The 23,769-nt window shown below is 38.0% G+C and overlaps 1 protein-coding gene across 10 annotated transcripts in view; it reads left to right on the forward strand.

The window, feature by feature from the left end:
- PCNX2 (pecanex 2) overlaps positions 1-23,769 on the forward strand; it is a 159,500-nt gene that overhangs the window by 38,929 nt on the left and 96,802 nt on the right. For 9 of the 10 annotated variants that reach the window (XR_010830285.1, XM_066994046.1, XM_048047223.2 and 6 more), the window contains 6 exons: positions 3,283-3,425; positions 4,740-4,893; positions 4,987-5,019; positions 11,868-12,039; positions 17,446-17,556; positions 19,161-19,252. Coding sequence is in view for 9 of the 10 variants with exons in the window: in XM_066994046.1 (XP_066850147.1) it covers positions 3,283-3,425; positions 4,740-4,893; positions 4,987-5,019; positions 11,868-12,039; positions 17,446-17,556; positions 19,161-19,252 (705 nt within the window). In the remaining variant the exon portion in view is untranslated. The remainder of the gene's footprint in view (positions 1-3,282; positions 3,426-4,739; positions 4,894-4,986; positions 5,020-11,867; positions 12,040-17,445; positions 17,557-19,160; positions 19,253-23,769) is intronic. The other variant, XM_066994044.1, reaches the window with a different exon arrangement.

Raw genomic sequence — 23,769 nt, forward strand, 5'->3', positions numbered from 1 at the left:
TATCTCAGTTTCTAGCGTTTTGATAAACTGCTTTATAAACAAATGCTGCAGGCTTGTTGCTGAGCCAGTTTTGTTGATATCCTGTGCTTTTTTTTTTTTTGCCTGGTACAGCTCATGTGGGAGAAGATTTATTTTACGCTGATAGATGCAATTCAGCTGCTTCCTACTGACACTGAGTGGTGTCCTAAGAGAAGAGTGGTGTTACTGGTTTGAAGGGGCTCCTTGTAGAAAAAGAGGGTACACAAGGGAGAAATTGCTCTGCAAAATACAGATCTGCAAGCTGTACTAGAGACTTCATCACCTTAAAAGTTGATGTTCTGCCTAACTTCATTTGAAAGCAAGAGCGCACAGCTGTTAGGTTGTTAGACGCACCACCAGATTTTAATAGTATGACATGTTTACTTCGGATTCATTAGTTTCCTAAAACCTTATGTCTGGTTTCCCTTTTCTGAAACTGGCAGCCAGGCTTCTGGATGTCTGTTGTGGAACATCAAAGCCACCTCCCTCAATGCAGTTGCTAAAAGAAAAAGGCCCTCAGAGTTCAGTTTGCATGCTAATATGTGGACGTATTTGAACTTTACAGTGTTTGGGGTCTGTGACCAATGGCTTGAGGCTGTAGTCTTGGTTTTACAGTTCCCTTTTGATAACTTTAACCTTCTCTTTTCTTCCACAGCAAGTTCTAGTTTGATATTTATGTATAACCTCAGAATGCCAGTTAATTATCTTTCATCTTGGAATTTGAACAGAAACTATAAGCTAGAAACAAATTATATAGAGGAATTGTTTTAAATTAAAAATCTGGTGATTGTCGCTGTTCGTTATATGTTTTTCAGATTTGGACAGACTTCTATCTAAAGGCTCAGATGTTTTACAGATATTTATAATCTTGTAAAATGCCTGTAAATTAGAGAACAATTATCAGTCTCTTTTGCTTCTAGGAAAACTGCATTATTAAGAAGTAAGGCATATTGCTCAAGATTACATAGAAAGTTCGTAACAAGGTCAGGCAGTAATTTCAGAACTTCCTGTTTTATGATTTATTATTAAACATGAAATCCTGAGCCTATGTAAGTCAGAAAAAGTATTGTCGTTGATTTCAGTGTAGCTAGGATTTCAAGCTGTCTCTGACACTACATAAATTTATGAAGTTTTATAACCCTTTTTTTTTTTTGATATGAGGCACATTATACTTATTGAATAGCTCAGGGCTACTCGGTTTCCCAAATGCTGCTCGAAAATCTGACTCCAGCCCAAGTACTGCAAGCCTCATATAATTGACTTTATCCAAATATTACGGTTCCTAAGGAACCAAAACTTTTCACTTATGCACTCAGTTAAATAAATGTTAAACTGTTCTGAGGAGCAAGCAATCAGTTCTTCAGATCTTTTTAATAGACTCTTTGCCACTTTCTTTTGTGGATTTTGATTTAGTTATAGTGAACAATCTAGATTAGAAGAGTGGAGCTAATTATTGCAGTTGATTGAATTTCATGTTACTTTCCGGTGGGACAGAGAAGGAAGACGGAACAAAACTGCCAGAATAAGCGAGCGCAATATTTTTAGGTAAATTTTTTCTTAAAGAAAGTAATCTAACAACTTTTTTGAGTGATAATAGAAATACTAAAATTTTGCATACCTAAACTAATTTAGATTTTAATCACCATGATGGAGGGATTGCAACTTGTCTTACTGCTTTTTCAGTTACTGGAAGTTATTTAAAAAAAAAAAAAAAGTGCTTAGCAGTCTGGCATCCCCTTGCAAGTCTGAATGTTCAGCAACATAAGTGAGTTACTGTTCTTTGCTGTTTTCAGCTGTTACTAGGCATTGCATGGATGTGCACTTTTAGACAAGGGGGCATGAGACAAAAGCATAAATTTGGTTTTTTCTCTGAATCTAGGGCATTTTACCTCATGCTTGCCAGCAGACTGAAGGTATTAATGAGTCTATTCGTATGGCTTGGCTGACATACAGTCATACATTAAGCCACATTTAAATTATGTCTAAAATTCCTTTTTCTGGAAATGGAAGAATATAAATTATTCCAATAATTTAAAATAAAAAATTAATAATTCCTTTGTGCAGGGAGATAGGTCATTTAAAAGTCTGTATTTTGCTAACAGTTACAATTCAAGATGGTGATCAATTATTTCACTCAAATTAAAAGGCATGTTGAGATTAGAATGGGAAGGGCAAACACCAAGTAGTTGAACGTGGAAAGTGATATTACCTAAGAGACCGTTTACAAGTTAGAACTACTGAATGTCTTTAGAATAGTATTAACTTTCCTAGTTAGAGACGGAGCTCTGGCATAGCACACATAATTCTAATGTACACATTGCATGGAGATCCATAATATAATTATTATCTAAGTTGGTTAATTATGTTTAACAACAGCAGTGGCTAGAAAAATTTTGAACACTTCTGGACTTTATGCTGATTAGAAATCTCAGATAAGTCCTTGAAGGCAAAATAAGTGATTTTTGTTTCATAAAATCAATTATCGTTGTGCTCTGGAGTTTGCAGAGGGTTTGTGGTTTTTTTCCCTGTTGTCTAGCTTTGCAGACTGGCTGATGGTCTGCAGATAAGCCTTCTTCCTCACAACTGTTGGTGAAGCAGTGCCGTTATAGGGTTAGAGAAGATCTGAAATGTTCTAGTTCAAATGGGGCAAGAAAAAAAGATGTTGAAATCTAACAGAAGCAATATTCAAAAAGAATTACTTATGATTATGTTGTTAAGGTTAGAGACTCTTAAACTAGTGGTGAGCAACTTGAGGATGCTCACCTGATGTGTTATTAGAAGCATCTTAGGAAAGATAAACAAAGCTGTGTTGCATAAGAAGAGTTAAGTCATGCTTCTAGACCTTAAATCTTACTTGAATTTGTTGGTTAAAATCAAGTATTTGTCCTATCATGGGTAGTTTTGTGTTGTGCTGTAATGGGTCTGACACATGGAAAAAAATTTTAAAAATGACCTTTAGACAAGAAGTTGCGAGTAAAGGGGACTTTTTTAAAGGAATATTTAATATTTATGTTTAAAGTATATATCACTGTTGAGCTCCTCAATTGATATAGCTTCTGTCCATCTGCAAGAAATTAAGCTGGTGTGATATCTTTGTTTATAATTTAAAGTGAAGAAAATAAATATGTTCTCACTATTCCTTTTAGGAGAAAAAAAAATCTGAAACTTCATGTAAATTTGGCCTTTTAAACATGTGTTTTGCTGGCAGCCATATGTCAATGTGAAAGAATGTTTTGTGTATTTCTGGTTTGTTTGTTTTTAAAGCAACCTAGTCAGGACCCTGAGGATTCTTCATGTTCTTCAGCACAACGGAAATTGAACAGGCAGTTTTACAGATTTATTATATTCCCTGGTAAATGGATTAAAATCTGGTATGATCGGCTGACCCTGTTGGCGTTGCTGGACCGGTAAGCTTTCTTCATGCAATTCTACGTAGTATTGCAGTGTCGGGCTCTGCATGTCTGTAGAACAATGCAGACCACTGAAGAAGAAAAAAGTGAGCATAGTGTTAGTCTCATGCTCAGGTTGAGCAGGTAAATGCTTGTTTTCTTTAAGTTTAAGAAAATATTTTCCTTTTGAGTTGTTTTTGGTGGTTCTCACTACCCTTTGTCTTCAAGAGAGGCTTTGATTCATGTGAGCACCAGGCCTATGGAAGAGTCCTTAAATTTGACTCCCAGCTGTAGGATCCAATGGTTGTAAGCTTTCTAAAGAGAAAATCAGCGTGTTGTGCAAAAATGTGGAATTGGAAGGGTTCGAGGCTGTTGTAAGCCAAGTATTCCAATCTGAAATTAAAAAAAATAATAGAGTGGTATTCAGAAGAGAATCTTTAAGTGGCTGCTTCTCTTCTACTTCAGTTTTATTTGTTTAGAGAAAATTTCTTGTCTTGGCATCTCTCATCCTTCAGTCCCTCTGTTTTGTATCAACTCTTGGCAGCACCTTTTGCTAGAAGACCTCATGTGGTAATCTTTTGGACTACTAAGACCTTCAGACATATTAGCCTGCATGCCTCATAGTCATTACTCTCCTATCTCTGCTTGATTCTTCCTTTTGGGTGGCTTTTCCACCATATATACTAATATGGGTTCCACAGCAGAAGTCTCAGAAGACAGCTTTTTACATGCTGAAGAAATCTGGCTATATAGTCAAGGAGCTTGGGTCCAGAGCAGATACTTTTTTTAAAATCTGTGGTGTCTTACCACTATTTCGATTGCATGAAAATTCTATACTGATAAATTCTTTTGTAAGAGCCTGAATATTAACTTTGTTCTTTCAGTCAGCTTCCATGTTCTAATGGAACAGATAAAATGAATAAAATGTAAGATGACAATTTTGGTCTTTGATCTAATTCTTTGTTGTCAGATGTACATTTTCTAATTAAATGAATGTCCTATTTCCTTATTTATTTATTTATTTTGATAATGGTGCACTTGAATACATTCAGATCACCTCCATTGTGGAATTCTATCTGGGAGGTGAGGTAGGAGGGTGCTGATAGTCTCTTCTGGGCTTCAGTGCATGTCTTATCTACACATTTTAGCTGTCACTATGGCTTAGGTCTTTGGCACAGAGGTGAGTACTGTTAAACATGGAGATGTAGTTTCGGAAACAAAACCTCAGGTCTTTTACAGTCTGATAGCTTCAGCACTGACAGTTTATATCAGCTGCAAACAGACCTGCCCTGCTGTAATGAGTATATAAATATATTTTTTTTATTCACATAGGACAGAGGATATAAAGGAGAACGTACTTGCTGTCATCCTCGTAGTTCTCGTTTCACTTCTTGGATTCATGACTCTGAACCAAGGCTTTTGTAAAGACATCTGGGTTCTGTTGTTCTGTCTTGTTATGGCCAGTTGCCAGTATTCTCTCCTAAAGGTAGGAAACAAGTTCACATCCAATGCTGACTTCTCTTTTAACTTCTTTGAAGGCAAAATCCTGTAAGCAAATTTTTTTCTGTTCTGTTTTCAGAGTGTTCAGCCTGATCCTGCTTCACCAATACATGTAAGTCTGCCAGTAGAACAAGTCTTTCTCCCTTGTTATAGCGTGTGTATTTTGAAACGGTTGTTCAGTGAAACAGGAATAAGTAGTTTGCTGTTCTAGGTGATTTATGGAAATGGACAAGATACCGCCTGAAGTTATTTGAATTTGTTACTGCAATTAGAAAAGATTTTTCTTTAATCTAAAATACACGGTTAAAGCAATGTATCTGGACCAGTTTGCTGAAAATCAACGTTGTGGCATCAGGCCAGCATTTTCTTCACTTTCCTTTGGAAACAGTTAGTGGCTGAACACAGGAGTTGTTCTGGAGTAGCACCTCAGTCATTGGTCAGTTGGGACTTTTTTGAGATAAGGGATTTTATTTATTTATTTATTTTATTTTGGTCGTAAGTTTCAGTAATATTACTAGCTCATCAAATGGTGTAGATTATGCCTTTGTTACAATATGGTTACTGTTTCAGTGCCTGTGTACTAGAGAAAGGACCAAATCTGTGGGTCAATGCAGGCTGCAAGGATCTGTTAAGTTTGTCTGCTGAGTATATTCTGAGAAACTGAACTCTGACAGTGACACCACCTTGAATGGAGCCAGTTCCTTGCTGAAATCTATTTTCATTATAAGACTGATTGGAACATCAACGTACAGCTGAAACCTGACCCCTACATCTGTCACGGTTTCTCAGTTCTTTTGATTTGCTGGTCTTGGGACACGTTCCAGTAGTGATGTGGTCCCTCACTTGCTTTTACACCCTCTGCCCAGATACTAATGTTTCTTACTTTGCTCTTTGAATGTTTTTGAGGAATCCTTCTCTTCCCTCAGGGCTCCAAAACAGCATGTTGAAAACTGCAGGTCTGTTGGATTATTTCCCTTTGGCAGGGAGCAATTATTTTTGTCAGTTTAGAAGCTTGAAATACAGGCTGAACGTGAAATTGAGGTTATTTACAAGTGTATGCTGCACATCTCACTAAGATGGATTTTAGCTGATTCTTAATTTCTCTTCTATGCCAGTTGTTAAGGGGTGAACTTACAGTATAGTTGGCTACAATGCATCCACAGGAAATCCATGTCTGTGTGAAAAGTAGGGAAGGCTAATGCACAGCAACTTCATTTATAGATTCACTGCATTCATTATGGCGTAATATTTTAAATTAGTTTAAAGAAATACTCCTATCTTAGTGTAAAACCATTTTTTGTTGACTAAAATCAATTTGTCAGTTCAAGTAGTACGTGTTAAGACATACTAATGGGAACCATAATCAAATAGCTTGCACTTATACAGACATTAGTGACATGCACATTTGCTTAAAGTGAGTGGCAAACCTTTAATCAAAACTTCATTATAAACGTATCTAGCCCACATTTTTTATAGCATTAAGGACAAAGTAACTAATGAAGTTTAATAAGAACATTTTTTTGTGCAGAATCTGGGTTTGCATTTCAGACTTGCACAACACTACTGTTACAAGTCTTATTCATCATATTGTATTCTGTTCATCATGTAACACTGCAGCAAAGTAACGGTAGACATATTTCCATCTTCCATAGGCTTCTCTAAAACTTATGGACAGTTTCTTGCATACTCTTCAGCGCACTATAGAAGAGCCAATGGAAATAAAACGCAGTTTTTTCCACACAGGGTTTAAAGATGGAAGGCATTATAGACCAAATTAAAATAGAAGATTAGCTATATCTACATTATATGTTACATCTTATTATGTAGTACAATAGGTATTTGTAAAGGCTTGCTTGGGCTAGTGAGTGCTATGAAGAATAAGAGAACAAGAAGGCAAGAAAAGATACTCCTTGTACTGTTTCATGATTCATGTGACTACATTAAAATTAAAGAGAATAACATCTCTTGATGTTAAGGTGAGGATGCAGATCAGCATGGGCATTAAAGAATGATCAGTACCATGTCCATGAATGAAAATGCAGATGAGATTTTTCAGTGTGAAATAAACTATTGTCAGCTACAGATTCGCACACTGAATTAGTTTATAGTCTTGGATTCATGAGTAGCCTCTAATGCCTTATGTTATCCTTGTGTGCCCAGGAGGTTCAAAATTTCTTCTGGGTCTCCCACAAGCAGGCTTTTTTACTGCTTGATGGGACTTTTTCATTTCTAGCTTTATACCCTTTTGAAGGACTCTCTTTTTAAAGACCATCCGCTGAATTCAGAAAACAGTGTTTAGGAATGCATACATCTTTGGCTAAACTCCTTCCAAGTGCCAGTATATTCATATCATGGTGTTGAGGAAAAGGTAGTTGACTAACCCCTATGAAGTCTGGTATAAATTTTTTGGAGAAAGGTTCTTTCCCCTCTACTGAAACTCAGAGCCTGTCATGATGACAGTATTAAGACAATAATCAGTGTTTGAATCAGAGACTGTAGCTGTCACAGCATTATATGGGGCAAGAAATAATTCTAACTCAGCTAATTTGAATTTTATGTTATTATCACAATTCAATGAAATATATATAGTTCTACTTTGATCAACTTTAGTGTTGAAGTTGGAACTTGTCATGTTGTACAGCACCAGTCCTACAGCTTATACTTGCTACCAGCGTTTACGATAGCAGCAGGTTTCGGAGTGTTTCCTGCTTGTTGCGAGATGAGAGCATAACTTTACTGTCACCCCGTGCTTTAGCCTCTTCGGGTCTGGTTGACTGGGAGCTTTAAGGTTTCTCTTCACACAGGGGTATGTGGTTTTGTAATGGTGAAAGTCTGGAATAGCCTCTTCACTGGAGTGATGGGGTGCAGAACGTGAAGTCCATTTCAAATGTGAGTTTAATCAGTTTATTAACAGCATAATGAAAGAGACGTACCAATGACTGCAGCATATTAAATTCAGAGATCCAAGAGATCCTTGCTGTGTGCATTTCAAGGTTATAGTCAAGTGGCTTTGATAACTGCAGATTTCTTGGTATTGTTTAGCAGCAGCGGTGGCAAATTGGCCGATAATGGTTGTGTCTGTAGTAAATAGCTATATAAAAGGATCATGAGAGCTTGTCTGTAAATCCCTCTAAGACACCTGTATAGCTCAGGATCTAGTTCAGGTCTACAAAGGCATTTGAGCTTTGAAGGATTACAATCAAGCTCTTAATAAGATCTACTGAATCACTTTTATAATTTCATTTTCTTGGTCTCATTACCTGCCAAAGCAGTTATCTAACTCAGTTTGGTAACTACCGTAGCCAGTTTAAAGTGCTGTATGGGATTTAGAAAAACTATTTTTAATTTGTTCCTGTATGATTTTCTGTTAGAACCAAGGACACACATTTTTCTTTTCTATAACGTTTTCCGTCTGTCTTCTTGCATGTTTGCACACAAGCAAAAATTATTAAATATCTTTCTGAAATTTCCCTCATCAAAATGCTTTGCAGTCAGAAGTGCTATTTTACTTTGCACTTGAAGTGTTGATGAAATCATTCTACCTTTGTTGAAAATTTTTAAATTTTTATCAAAACATAAGATGTACCAGTGCTGTTTGTAGGATATGAATGTGTTTCTGAATTAAGAAATGTGACCTTGAAAAATTCAGTGAATATTTTTTTTGGCAGAGTTAAAGGAAAGCAAGAGTATTCACTGATGTTTCTTAGTTGAGAAACTACTGTTTGATAAATTAGATCTAAAATATAAGAGAAACCCAGATTTACTATTTAAATTCTTCTGAAGGAGGATACGGAGCAGAGTAGACCAAGATGAAAATCATTTTTGTATGTGAAAATTTGAAGAGCTGTGTAGCTAGTGTCCTTCCAAATGCATCAATGCTCTTTGTTTTGCTACTGTTGATCCAAGAGTACACAGTAACTCCATTTCAGGATTCTGTCTTGTTCCCTGCTGCCACTTGAAAAATAAGGAAAGTAGTATTTATTCACATTTTGCAGACTGTTCAGACAACCTTTCAAAGCTTCTCACTCAATCCTAACTAGCATTGTTGTTATTAGCATGTTAAGACTGATCTATTTAGCCATGAGTTAAATATTTGCTGTAAACCTGATCGAGTATATCGGTGTTCTGGTTTGAACTGAAAGATGTTTGGATCTGAACCTCTGGACTTCTGGTCATCTCAGTCTTACCCAATTGCTTTCAAATAATTACCATGCAGAAGTAAAATCTGGGTTCCGTAAGTCCAGAGATCAGACAGGACTGTAATATCACAACAAAAGTCCTTGGTTTGGAACGTGCATCAGGCTATAAGTCATTAACCAGTTGTTTAGGTGCAATATTTACTAGTTTCTTTTCCTAAAGCACAATTTGTATCTAAGATAAATTAAGTTTTTTTTTTTTTTAAATGCTCGTAGTATTATAACCTGTCTGTTTTTAAAGTCAGATTTTTCTTTCCAACTCTCTTACGATTTTTGATGGATGTGTGCGGTATTTAAAAAACAAAACAAAACTACACACACACTACTTTAGTAACACTGAAACTCTTATTAAACACCAGCTAGCATTTGTCAGTCTGACTAGATTCATATTCCATGAATGTAAAGTGTAATATAAGCACGCTAGTTCCCAGCAATCTGCCACCTTGTTAACTGATTGATCCCAAATGAGAGTACAGATCTGTTAATAGTTGTGCTAACATATAAGCTTAGCTGGCAGCCAAACAAATACAGTTGCTGTTTCAAATCAGTGAGTAGACTCGAAAGAAATGATCTTTTATTATACTCACTTAAATTACACTTCACAAATAAGAACACTTTCACAGCAACTTTTTTGCAAGGCAAACACAAATACTTGTCACTTTGCTCCAGGCTTTTCACACTGAAGAAATCTTTTTGACTTGAAAGCATTTAAAATGTCTTATTTTGCTACCAGAACTATTAAGATTTTTTTAAGTGTCTTTAATTCTCTGTGGCCCACAACCCCAAAGCAATTTTTTTGTAGGATTAGTTTGAATCAAGCGTACTAGAGATGAGTATGGAAGGTGTAAAATAAGGATCCTTCCTTGTATGAACTGCTTAGGATCAGCATGTCAAAGTGCTGCTTGGAATAGAGAGGCCAGGAGCTGCTGGTATCATGCCTTTCAGGAATGACAATGGTGTCAAATAGTTGAAATAAACAACAAAAAAGTTGTATTGGTGCAAGGTGTGTCTGTTTGCTTTCTTTCACCTGAAAGGTTCTCCTCAGCAGAAGTCTTGTCTTGCTTTCCTTATGTGGGCAAAATGGCACTGAGGAGACAGGTGGCCAACAGGAATCCCTTAATGCAGCCCTGAAATGCAGCTGTTTGAGGAAAGGAATTTTGCAGATGTTTAGTACTGCATGCATCCACACGCACAAGCATTCTGTATGCTTGCAGGTGGAGGGAAAAGTGTTGCCATAGAATGCCTTTTTTTCAAAGCAGCAGATGGATAAACAGTGTACCTGTTTTAGGGCAGGAGTGGGAAGGTGTTAGCCTCCACTGTCATAAAACCATTGCTTCATGATGTGCATGTGCTGCAATTTAGTGGGGGATGGCAACCAGTGGCATTTCACCTGAGCATAACAGAGTTAGAGCAGCGTTATGGGACACAGTGTTGAAAAGTACAGTTGCAACTTTCATAACTTTTTCAACCTGAAGTCTTGCACCATGCCCAGTTTCTCCAAAGGGGAGTGTGATGCCTTTGAAACCATTGTGATGCATCTGTTTAATTAAGAGAGAAGAGGTTCTACCTGCTGAGTCACCTCCAATGCTGCCCACATTTACAAAAGTACAGTACTGGCCTTACCCATGCCAGCAGGGGGACAAGCAAAGGGCATCAGTGGAAGGAAGAGTAGTCACAAAAAATGACTGTCCTGAGAGGACTCTGACAGTTTGTTCAAGGGTTTGAGATGTCTTTTTGACACATTGCCCTTTCAGGGTGAGTCTGGGAAGAAGGCCAAGTCAGTTGTTACTTTAAAATGTGTTTCTAAATGCCTGTAATGGTGAATATTCCTTTTAAATGTATTTTTGGCCTTGCTGGAGACAAAGGGTTCTCTTCGAAAAGATGCCATTAGCTTCTTCGTCTGGTCTCGTGGTGGTATCTGCTGTCAGTGTTGTGAGCGGTCATACCATGGACGATCACTGCACATATTTCTTGCCTTCACCATGGGGTTTAGTGAAGTGCCGTGGCACCAGGAGAATACAGGTGCCATGGCATTAGGTAGGCTCAAAAACCAAGGTAATCTAAAACCAAGGACCAACAGCATGCATATGAACAATTAAAGCAGGATCCTGACAGAAGTGGACACAAGTTCATTTTGAGCCGTAGGCATGCCTGTACAGCTGGCTGTGGGGACAAAGCTGATTCCAAGGGATAGCTAGGGCAAAGGCAGAGGCAAGGGAACAGCATGGATTAAAGAAAGTTTCATAGGAGGACAGCATGCCCACAGCTGCCAAAATCAAGTGCCACACCTCATAATACATCTAACAGGTGCTCTACTACTTTTTTTTGCTTCCCAGAATACTCTTGTATTTCAAATAGTAATAAGTATACTAGCCAAGCTAACTGAAGCAGACAGTCATTAAAATAAAAGTAATATAGAGAAAAAATCTTTCGGTTGAAAAGAAAGGTTCAGACAGATGGAGATTTTTTTTTTCTCCATAGAAAATAACTGCTTTTGTAATTAGTGTGTTCTGAAAGGTCCAGAAGGTTAGATTTTCAAAGAATAAATGACTGCTGGAGTTAGTCTTAACTGCTTTTTGTGCCTTTTGAAAGTCTCCTCTGGAGAAGATAAAATGCCTTGTTACATTTTTCTTATTAATTAGTATGTATAAGATATTAAAATATTTTGTCTGACTCCTGAACTCTCTCTGGTTTAATGTAGAGCACACAGTAGGAGAGTGAATACAAAATTCAAATGCTTTTTTCTTTTTTTTTTCCATGCCAGGGGCACAATAAAATCATAACCTACAGCAGACCCGTATATTTTTGTATATTGTGTGGCCTTATTTTGCTGCTAGATGCTGGATCTAAAGACACAAATCCTTCAGTTTATACAATGTATGGCTTGAAGCTCTTTTCGCCTAGATCTCTCCGGTCAGCCAGAGACCATGTAATAGGTGAGTCAATATTTTTCCTAAGACTGTAAAAATGAATTAAGTGTTAGCTGGGGAAGTCTGTGTTTTCCCATGTTGGCAATCAAATGCATGTTATGGAGGCACAACTCTGAATCAAATTGATAGAAACATTTTGAATGACTTAAGACACGCGGGGAGGGGGGACAGTTGGCAACCTTCCCTCATGTAAAAAGAGTTCTTAATGAAATGAGGCTCATAGAAAATTCTCTATAGAAAACTAACAGTCACTGATGTTATTAGCAAAAGACATCATCTGTGAAATGCAGTTAATCTTTGTAAGGGCTTGTCTATGTGGAGCAGTTACTATAGAATAAGTCGAGTTTTAAATTTAATGCCTGGAAGCTAATCTCTGCCAAGTCCTCAGATGAACATTCATCTGCTCATGAAGAACACGCTTTTTCTTGGTTTAGTTTAATCTTGCTGTCCACATGATGAGTTGGTGTGGAACTGCCAATCTGCAGTAGCTTTTCCAACCTGTTTCCTTCTAGAATCGTATCCTGAAGCAGCTAAGGGCATCCAGGTATTGCCCCAAAATAGGACTTCTGGTCCTTAGCACTAATTTGGGGTAGCCAGAGCTGGAAATACCCTGTTCTGTCAGGACACTTCTTCTACTTGTGCGCTTGCAGTCTATAACTGTGCTGCTGCTGTAGTTGTGTTACAGATATGAATGCTGAACTGGACTCAGGTCAAACTGTGTAACGCAGTTAGGTATGAAGTAGAAATGTTATTAGTCTTAGGCTTGTGGATTTAGAACCAGAAAAACTTCCTGTGTTAGAGGAAAAAACTGTGATATAGAGTGCATGACCTTTGAGATCATTGTTCACCTGTGACTATTGGACTTGCATTTTGCTGTACTTAAGTCAGGCTATTACTGCCTGAAAGGGTTGCTATTTTTGGAAAAGTCTTTTGGTCCTTCATGTAGGTTCATTGACTCTCAATCCTTCTCACCAGAAACAGGGGAATAATGAAGACCTGCATCTCACTTATTTTCATTAGCTTCTTTCATTACTTTCCTTTGGTCTCATTAAAGTTTCTTCTTACATCTTATTTTCTCTGCCTATCAAAGGTGAACAGTAAAAATGCTGATAAATAATTCAACAAGAATCTTAAATGACTCCTGGGATAGAGATAAATGAAAAACTATAGCAACCAGTATAAAAAAAAAAAAAAAAAAAAAAAAAAAAAAACAGCGTGGTTATAGATGTGCTAATTTTGACTGGCCTCAGAAGAGATCCTGGAGCAGATTCTTGAAACATCCTGGCGGGGGAGCGGAGAGAGGAAATAGAGGCTCATCTTACCAGCTGGCATCTGTTTAACAGAGAGGGAGAAGAAACCATTTCCCTTTGCTTGTTCCCCCATTATTATTTTGTCAGCTCTGGGAGCTGGCACATCTGCAGGTATATTTGTTCAAGTGATGTTTGAGGCCACGCTCTGTCTCTTCCTTGCTTTGTCTCTCTGGGAATCACAACTTCTGGCTCCTGTGAATCCTTACGGGTGTTCACAGTGCAGCTCTGCCTAAGCTATGGCAGTCTGTCATCTTCCAGCCTCTTGCTGCACTTTGAGTAGAGATTCCCTTAGACGCTTAAGGTACAGGAGTATTTGTTTTAGGTAATAAAATCAGGAGGGAAGTTGGCCCCGCTACATACCAATGAGAGGCTGCTGTTCTTTTGCTTTTTTACCCATCTGCTGGTTATTTTTAATAATAACCATCTATATAGATATAACTATATATATATATATATAACCATATAACTAATAATAAATAAATAATATATTGCTTTGTCATTTTATGACTTTAAAATTTGTATTTTACTGTGGTACTCAGAACTGATATATTGGGAAATCAATGGATTTTTGACTCTGCACCACAGAGCACTGAGCAAAGGAAAAGTTTTCTATTTCAGGTGTTTACTATGGTAAGAGGTTAGTGATAAAAATTGTAGAAAGGACTCACCAAGGAACTGGTGTGATGCTGTATAGCATACTATGATCAAAGTCTTGAAACAAGGTTAAAAAGAAAATCAGTGGAAATGTGTTAGATGTGTAACCTAATAACTTAAGAAATGTCTCTTAACAGGTCCAGTTCTTTGGAAGCAATCTATTTAGGATCCGATTGTTTTATTTTATAAATTGATGATGGTTCTGCTGTTTGTTTATATTAGTTGGGGGATCATGCCTTTAATTCACTCTAACTATGGCTTTCATCTTGAATTTCTTAGTTCAGTTGACATTTTTGGTAGATTAATATATGTAGTGCGTGTAAAGGTGCAGACGGAACCAGCCTTGGTCAGTAAGTGCTGCAGTGGCAAAAATCATCATGCACTAAATGCATGGTAGTTTTTATGATGAGACCACGTGAGCATTAGAGAGAGGAGTGAAATTATTTGACAGAAATCTCAGCAGAGTATCAGGTGATGGCAGAATTTGGAGGTAGGAAGTCCTCAACTTGCTACTTCGAGTAATGATAGAGCTTTTGTCAGGGGAAGAAAGCTTGTGTGAATATTCTTTTCAGCTACATTCAGGAAGGGAGAACAAAAGAACTATTTCTCACCAAATAATGCATTTATTTTCCTTTGGCAGTATGTATTATCACACAGCAAGTGGACTAGTACTCAAATGCATCTTTTTAATGAAGTCACCTTTTTGGAAAAAAAATCTAAAATATTTGCAGTGACATTGCCACTGAGTTACCATTCTACATTTCTCAAAAGACCCAAAGGTTCTTTAAGTCAAAATTTGTTTTCCTACAGCTATTATCTGGTTGATGCTCCTTTAGAAGAAACCTCCAAACTGCAGTGTTAAATGCCAGCAGCTCATACAAGCATCTCTTAGTGGTCAAACTCTTGAAGGTGTTCTGTGTGGAAATTTGTGCTGCTTAAACATTCTCTCTGGAATTCATAATGCAATTCCAACTGATTAATCAGCTCCTTTTATTGTCTCTTTCCCACAAGAGAAAGTACTGTTCCTAAATTCAATCCTCTTGTAAGCGACAACTGTTTATTTTGCTCTCTGGTGTGCTCCTTTATGCTGGAGGAGATAAACAAACCTACCTTAGCTACAGAAGTACTTAAGATTATTCAAGGTATTATCGGAGAGAGAGTGAGGTGAGGACATAGCTGTAGTCAACCAACTTTTCTCGTTTATTCACCCCTCTTTATTTTGGTGCATTGACAGTACTGTGTCTCAAGTCTTGTCCTTGCTCTTCATGCTGTCATGCGGGTTTTTCTGAGGTTGCTACAGCAAAGGCGTTCATTTGAACTGTAAGTTATAGAATTCTAGAATATCCCAAGTTGGAAAAGACCCCCAAGAATCATTGAGTTCAACTCCTGGCTCCATACAGGACCACCCAAAAATCAGACCAGATGTCCGAGACCATTTTTCAAATGCTTCTTGAACTCTGTCAGGCTCTGTGCCATGACTGCTGCCTTGGGGAGCCTGAAGAAACTTTTCTTAGCATCCAGCCTGAACCTTCCCTGTCCCAGCTCCATGCTCAGGTCCTGTCGCTGTCCCCAGAGAGCAGAGCTCAGCGCCTGCCCCTCCGCTCCCCTCGTGAGGGAGCTGCAGGCCGCCATGAGGCCTCCCCTCAGCCTGCTCTGCTTGGGGCTGAACAAACCAAGGGACCTCAGCTGCTCTTCATCTACCTTGCCCTCTAGACTCTTCACCATCTTTGTTGTCCTTTTAGTCAGTAGTCTGAGATGAGTTCTGTCAGTTTTGCAATTCCTTTGCCTGAGGAACTAGTTTTCAGCAGTGAGTTTTGGGGATCTTTAGTTGAGATCCCCAACTAAACACGGCCACATGGGGAGGCCATGTGGCCTGCTGGGCACTTTGCTGTCATGCCATTCGCCCCTCTTCAAGAGGAGTCCTTGTTTGACTTGGTGTGGATTGGTGGAATACCTAAAAGAACAGAGTGGTAAAGGAAGAGATTAATAGTGGCATTTGCATGTAAAAAGAGATAAAAGATTTCCTCATTTTATATATGCAAAATATGTATAACTCCTTCCAGTGGCAGGAATTCATGAGGAAGGGTGCGCTGCGAGTGCAAGTATACGTAAGTGAGCCATGTCTGTGTTTAACACTTGAGTATGTCATTTCTTCTCCTGTGTTTGACTTCCTCAGCAAGATTTACAATATTAGATACTAGTAGTGTATAATAGGATGAAGATAAAAGCTGTCAGATTAAACTCAGTGTATTGTTTTATTTTAGCATGATGTGCATTAGTAAGAGGAGCTGGAAGTAAAATGTGAAATTAGCATTCAACAAAGAACACAAATCCTATTGTTACCTTCTTAATATTTGACTGGAGTGGGAAGGGGATTAAGTAATACTAGTGATTTGTTTAATTTGCTCTTTAAGAGAATGAATAAGAGGGAACTGCAGCCTTCCTAGCCTGTAAACTAACAAATGCATACTTGTTTATGAGGAATAGTGGTTGACACACGTCTCTGTCCTTCAAGCTGGAGAATGTTGTGGTACTAGTACAACAAAGCACCAAGGATATGATTAATCATGTGCATATATCCTTGAAAGCTGATGCTGCTGGAGACTTAGGTCAAGTGTGTGTTTAAATGCTTTGCTGGACAGCTACGCTTAGCAATTTCTAGGGGGGAGCTAAGAGAAATGGATGAGATGGAGGAGTGGCTGGAAGTGAACATAACATAAGACCAGAAGCATGGATATCCAAATTATGACTCCTGCTTTTCCTTGACTGTAAGGCAGCCATTTCAATTAGCATTTCTGTATAGAATGAAGCTGTGAGAAGATGACACAGTGGGTTTAACTCCTGAGTTTCTTTGCTGTCTTTAATATTCTTTCACTACTGCAAAGTCAAGGTCTACACTTCTGGAAGGTGCAGAAATATTCTGGGGAAGTATCACTGTAGGTTTGTCCCATTTTTACATACTTCATAGATCTCCACTGTTGATAGCTGCCAGAAGAAGGATACAGTGATAGTCAAGATGCTGAGGGTCTCAGCTATTAAAATATTTTTGTTTGCTTATATTGAAATTTTATAGGTGTGCTTAAACCTTCTCAGATTTAAGGAAGAAGTTCCAAAGTCTGCAAATTAAGATTTCTTTCTGTATTTTAAATAGGGTAAATATAACTTTACAAGTATTTGAGAAGCAGTAAGGAGGTTACATAATGCTATTTTTCTGCCACTGTTTTTATCCAAAATATATTTAACCTCTGAGCCTTATTTCTTTACATGTAAAATCGAATAATTTATTTTGTATAGATCAGTAAAATATAATAATCATGGCTAAGGTTAAAGTATGCTCACTTGAGTAATGCTCAGAATTTATTGCAATGTTTTATTCCAGTATTATGCCTGTTCTCCGCTTGCTGCGATGTATGACTGTGTTCTAACATCCATCTTCTCTTTTCTTTAGTGTTTTTATATTGCTTTCCTGCAATTTCCCTTCTTGGTCTTTTCCCTCAAATCAACACCTTCTGTATATATCTTTTGGAGCAAATAGACATGTTGCTTTTTGGTGGTTCTGGTAAGTAGCCTGTTGAGCCTGAGCTATCACTTTCTGAGTGCGCCACCTTAAAGTATATTATTGCATGTTTTAGAGCACAGTGTATGTTAAAGTTCAAAGAGCTAATGGTATTCACTTAACAGTGTGGTGAATACTAATAATACTTTGATTAGTTTTCTTTTCTTTTAAATGGTTGTATTCAAGTTGTGCTATAGGCTGTAGAATATGGCTGACACCAAAGAGCTCTTTCCTGCCATGTCCAATATGAATCACTATTTTAAAAACAAACAAAAACGAAAACCAAACAAAACCCCCACAACTTTTTGAAAAGAAAAAAAAACCACTCACAACTCCATTTAAAAATAAAAATTATTTATTTTCACATTGTTCAATTGTGTAGGGCATGTTAACATGACACTGGATATGTTATTTCAGTCAAAGATTAAGCAAGACCCATGTGAATGAGAGACAATGCATCATTTTTTGGTGGTGGTGTTTTGTTTTTCATTATTGCTTCAATAACAGAGAAAACTGGTGTACATCTACACTGTCATCTTAGTTTGGATCAGAAACAAACTATATCCTTCTTTCCACTAACCATGTTTTGCATCATGAAATGATGTGAGAGTATGCAGACTGGATTCCGTTTGGATGAAACTTAAAAGAAGGTTCACTATAAGGGTGCATCTAATGCACTCCAAACACTAGTGAGTGTACGGTCTGTGGGACCACACAAGAGATACTCTGCAGTTAAACATCTCAAACACACGTATTATGGATAGGACATCCTCAGCACTTTTCATCCTACATACCCACGCTTACTGCATTGTTAACTGCTATTGTAGGCATAGCCTTTGGCAAATGGTTAAAACTTATACTGATGATTTGGGTGTGCTTTGGTTCTTGTCTCATAGACACCAGAGCAGACTTGGAGGAAATGACTTGTTTTTTCCTGGAGGAAATAACTTGATAAAGTCCCCATCCCATGAATAATGTATGTTGAAACCTAATTAGAGCACTGTTTTTCAGCCCATGTGTCTCCATTGTGGAGAGTGCTGAACTCCTAAGTCTGTCTGAGGCTGCTTCCTACCCTGGAAGCTTTTGAAGGAAGGTAGAGATGAGATGGCATCCTTCTCTCTCCCTTTAAGTTCATTCATTTATCTCGAATACGGTGCAAATCATGGTTTACTAAGCAAGTTAGGATGCTTTTGGATGATACCAGAGCCTGTATCTCAGGAGCAAAGGGAAGGAAGAAAATTCCACATGGAGCTTGACTAGAAAATTGCCTGATTTGTACATAACTTCATTCCTCCTCTGTAGCAACATGAAGGGGCATACTGATATTTTGGCAAAGCAGTGTTCAGCATAGAAAGCAATAGTGGGGGACCTCAGATATATGGAAGAGACAGGGAATACAGTGCCATCAAGCTTTCAGTCTTAGTTGTAAAGTTTTGTGAGCTGATTTGGGGCTCTCTTTGGGACACTGTGGTGTTCTCTCAACAAACAGCTTTGTAATATCTGGTATTAATTTGTACACCTATTGTGATGCAAGAACTGGTTGTTGTTTTTTAATGCACTTCCTCATATATGAGGAAATTAGTTATCTTGTGGTGTCTTTATTTCAGCTGCTGCTGGGCTTGTGTCTGCACTCTATAGCATTTCCCGAAGCTTTGTGGTTCTGATTGTCCTATATGCTTTCTGCTTCAGTGCAGTGAAGGTAAGTTGAAACACTAAAAAATTCAAATTTTCAAGCTGAAAATTCTTGTAGTCTAGGAAGACCGAAACTGTTTGGTGCTACATAGTCATCATTATTCATCAAGGTAAGCTTTACAAGCCATGTTTTATTTTCTGCCTGTTAGCTACACTGAAATACCTTGAAACTGCAGTGGAAATACTAACGTAAATGTTTCACTGATACTTGTGATTGTTTGCCTCCTTGCATATATTGGTCTGAAAAGATCCATTGAATTTCCAGTATGAAGATTAACAGCAACTGTGGCTTAAAAGATATAGTTCCTCTGAGACAGGCTGAATTTGGCCTGTTTTCTGCACCCCAGTGGTTGCTGACACATCTGTGCACTGGCAAGGTTCATGCATGGATTTATTGAGAAGCCTGTTAAGGAGTGGGCTTTACCATCATTATTGGTATCAGCTGGTGTGGGCCTTATGTGTTCTACCTGCCATGTGATGAGCAGCAGCCACATAACTGTACAGCCCTGTTGCTGCTAGTCAGATAGGTGCTAGATCAGCCCTAAATCTCCTCATGCTCCAGCATTGCACATACTTTTTGGTATGGAGAATTTGCTGTGGGACATCATTGTAGGCAAGTCTTGGCGTACAAAGTTCAAAGTCAGAAAAGGAGTGTAAAGTGTATAAGTTTTATACGTGCCCTTCCATTGGCTATGTTGAAAAGAAAGTAGAGAAAAATAAAAACTTTAATGTCCTGCTTGGGCAAACCAGCAGACTGTCTAGCCCAGTACTACCTGCTTCAATAGCAAAGAGAAATGCAACTTAGGAATTTAATGACTACTGTTTGCCACTCATTCCCTGAATATTCCACCAGCGTCGACAGTTGTTGGTTTAGGGCTGTTAGTAAGTGCATCTTTGCCTATTTCATTCATTCAGTGTTGTCCATGAGTTTGCCTAATCCCTTTCCGAATGTCCTGCTACTATCTGCCTCCACAGCTTTCTGTGGCAACAGATTTCAGGTGTTCACTGTGCTCTGTGTGAAGAAATGCTAATTTCACCAAGTTTTCTCTATTCCTAGTACTGCAGGATTTGTGGAAAAGCAGTTCTGCATTCACCGTATCCACTGCCTTGTCAGTTCTGTAGCCCTCAGTCATTGTCTGCCTCAGTCATATCCTCTCTAAACTGGAGTGCCAGCCTTTCTAGTGTCTTCTTGTAAAGCAGTTCCTCCTTGGCTAAGTTAGTTGTCCTACTGTGTGCCTTCCATTATTCCATTATGATCCATAATGGATTATGATTCCAATATGAAATGCGGAGAGTAAACTCTGTATGGTACTCGGGATGTGAGTGTACCATAGCTCTATATGGTCACAAAATGACTTGCTCTCAGTACCCTTCCTAATGATGCTTGATGTTTGTTTGTTTGTTTGGTTTTGGCAGATGCTGCCCTTTGAGCCATATTCAATCTACAGCATTTTTTTTTCAGTTAATGTATATCACCTGCATTTTTTTTGTTGTTTTAAATGAAAAATAACGTTGAAGCTAATGTCTTCAAGTCTGCTGTAAAATTCCCAGTGACCACAGTGAGACCACAATTTCATCCTAGTTTTGTGACAAAATTTATCCATTAAGGAATAGTCTTTTCACAGTGTTTCATTACAAGCTAGATGTTGTCAGTGCCCAAGCGGGGATGCACCAGGATGTGCAGTGATTTACAGGCTGCTCTCAACATCTTGCAGGCATACGTCAGAGGATGCTTTGTGGTGTTACACATCTGCAGCGCACACAGAGATCCTGATATGAAGTTCTGCAACAGCCAAAGATGTAGCATGTCACCACTCAGGCTGGTGGTTTACACAGATGAGAGGTGCTATCAGATGTTTGTTTAAGGGATTTCTTTAAGGAACATAAACATTTCTGCAGCGGCTTTAAAAAAATTCCACTTAAAATTTTAAATAGGGGGGCTTAAATCAAAAATGGTCAATTATGCTGTGTTAATTATCTGTCACAAATGAGTATAGTTAGCTGTGCTTGTGTTTTTAACCACTCCCAATAGTAAGTTAAAATGTGGTAAGCTGCTGTTTTATCTTGCCCCTGTATGGTTTGAGTCCACAATCAGAGAATCACAGAATGGTTTGGGTTGGAAGGGACCTTAAAGATCACCTAGTTCCTACCCCCCCGCCATAGACACAGACACCTCCTGCTAGATCAGGTTGTTCAAAGCCCCATCCAACCTGGCTTTGGATAATAAATTATGGCAACTCACCTGCTGAGCAGTGCTATATTAAGAGACTCCAAGTATCTTTGAAAATAGGGTGTAATCCCAGGGAATCTTGGTCACCAGGCTCACCCAGTGTATCAGTTATACTGGTCTGACCTTTGAGTTGTGTGGTGCTAGAAAGCTTAACTGCTTCTCTTGTGCAGTGTTCTAAAGCATCTGGTATTCCAGCTACCATTTTCCAGCTATATTGATGATTCAGAAACAAGCAAATGGGATAAAGTTGTGTCTCTGTGAGGCTGAAAAGAGTGAGAAAAATCTATGTGGGGGGTGGGGAGCTGGGGGGCAGAAACAGTGAGAAAAACTGAGAGCTATATGGAAGAAGGAGTTGAGTTGAATGACTGACAGGCAAATACCTGCAAAAACGATCATTTTTCCACTAAGCTTGGCAGAGGGCAATTCACAACTTGGGGGCAGAGAAGTTGTGTGATGGATACTTTAAAAAATAGTTTTGTAAATAGTATTAAAGAAAAGCCTCTTAAAATATTCTACAAACTCCTTTCTCAGCATAATAGTTGAAATTACAAGATGCAGGTGGCTTTGTAGATAAGCAATCTCCTCATGGATTAGACTTCAAACTGCTTAAAAATATGCTTTAATGCTACCCTGAAGTTATAGAGTGCTGTGAAAGATTTACAAGATATCTGCTGTAAATTGCCAATATTAAGTGCAGACTTTCTGTTCACACAGAAATTACAGTTAATTTGAATTTTTATGGCACTGTTCTTGTGAAGACGCTTCTGAGGAGGTTAATTTAAAGCATGTAAAGATGATTCCACTTGATTCAGCTCATCATCTCAGTCCACTGGGGTCCTTGAAATTTCATGTATTTTTCTACTAGAAAAGAGCATTTGCACTCTCCCTCCTTGTTCTTCAGTCAGGTCTGGAGCTTTTTGCCTTTTGGGCTGTTATAGATAACATGTCAAGGAAATAATTCTGTCAGACTTCTTCTTTCATCGGTGGAGGAAGAGTAGGAACTAAAAGTAACAGAATCTGATCCTGAATAGGGACAACTGTGAAAGGTGGTCTAATACCTCTGTAAGAACCTGGAACTGTTTTGATATATAGTGGGCTACAACTTTTCATCCTAATCAAATCAAGATTTGTATTTTTGGTGCACTAGAAATTGCAGATTCTAATTCAAAACTAAGCAAGTGCTACAGTCTGTTTCCTTGAGGTGTTTTCACAAAAGTGGTAAGTACGTGGTTGTCTTTATGGTAGAAAAAGGCATCTCCTCCACGCTTATGTTTCACAGTTATTCTTTATTGTATAGTTTTTACTCTTTGCTTTTAATTTGGCAAAAACAACAGACTAATGCAAAAATTTTAATAGTTTATGGAGGTAAAAATTATCACAATCAAGAAGATTCAGGGAAGGGAAACATGATAAACTATCTCTGATACAGGATTTCTGGGTTGCAAAGCTTGTTCCTTGGCTGAAGTGTAACATCCTCAAATGTAAGCTCTGTTTATTGGCAGAATATCGTATAGCTCAGCAGGTATAATGAGCAGAATTCCATTTCCTGAAGTAAATTGCAGAGCAGAATGGATCTCTATCTAAGTGGTTGTGTGCTTGTTACTGGTGAGCAATTGCTCACGTCAAATGCCCAGGCTGAAGATGCATTCCAGCAGTATCAGGCTTGAGCCTTTCCTTCCTGAAGTGCTTCTTGTGTTCTAATTGCTATCTTGCTTGGTAAAATAGTCTAGCCTAATTTCTCTGTGCATGTTAATTATTCCAAAAGGAAAGATATTATTTCTGAAGAAGATCATTAGAAGAATAATTAATCACATGGCTTTCTTTTATTAAAACAAATAACCAATATTTATTATAGAACTGTGTTAAGTGAGTGTTTTTTTACTCATGTTTAGAACTACAGAAACTATATATACACACCTACAATAGAATGAATTAATTTCTAAATTTGGCTGCGTTATGTTAGAGTAGCAAATTCACATCAGTTAATTCTTTGCTCTAGAACTCTCATTTTAAGAAAAAAAAAATCAAAAATAAGAATTGAGGGATTGTTTTGGGGTATGTTGACAAAACAGCGCAAGTACTCAAGTTAACTTTCAACATGTGAACACAAGCTCCAAGGACTGAGGTGAATAGGCTTGTGCTGAAATCCCATGCCTTGTTCAGATTGATTTTGTTGTTGAACTATGTTGTACAAAATCAACTGAGGGGCTCTGTGAAAAAGCAGCTACAGGATAAACGTATCATTAGTTTAACTTCATTGTCATCAATTCTGTTTGGATAAGTCTCCTGAAGAT

This window comes from Anser cygnoides, chromosome 3 (genome assembly GCF_040182565.1).
Source record: "Anser cygnoides isolate HZ-2024a breed goose chromosome 3, Taihu_goose_T2T_genome, whole genome shotgun sequence".
Taxonomy (NCBI): Eukaryota; Metazoa; Chordata; class Aves; order Anseriformes; family Anatidae; genus Anser; species Anser cygnoides.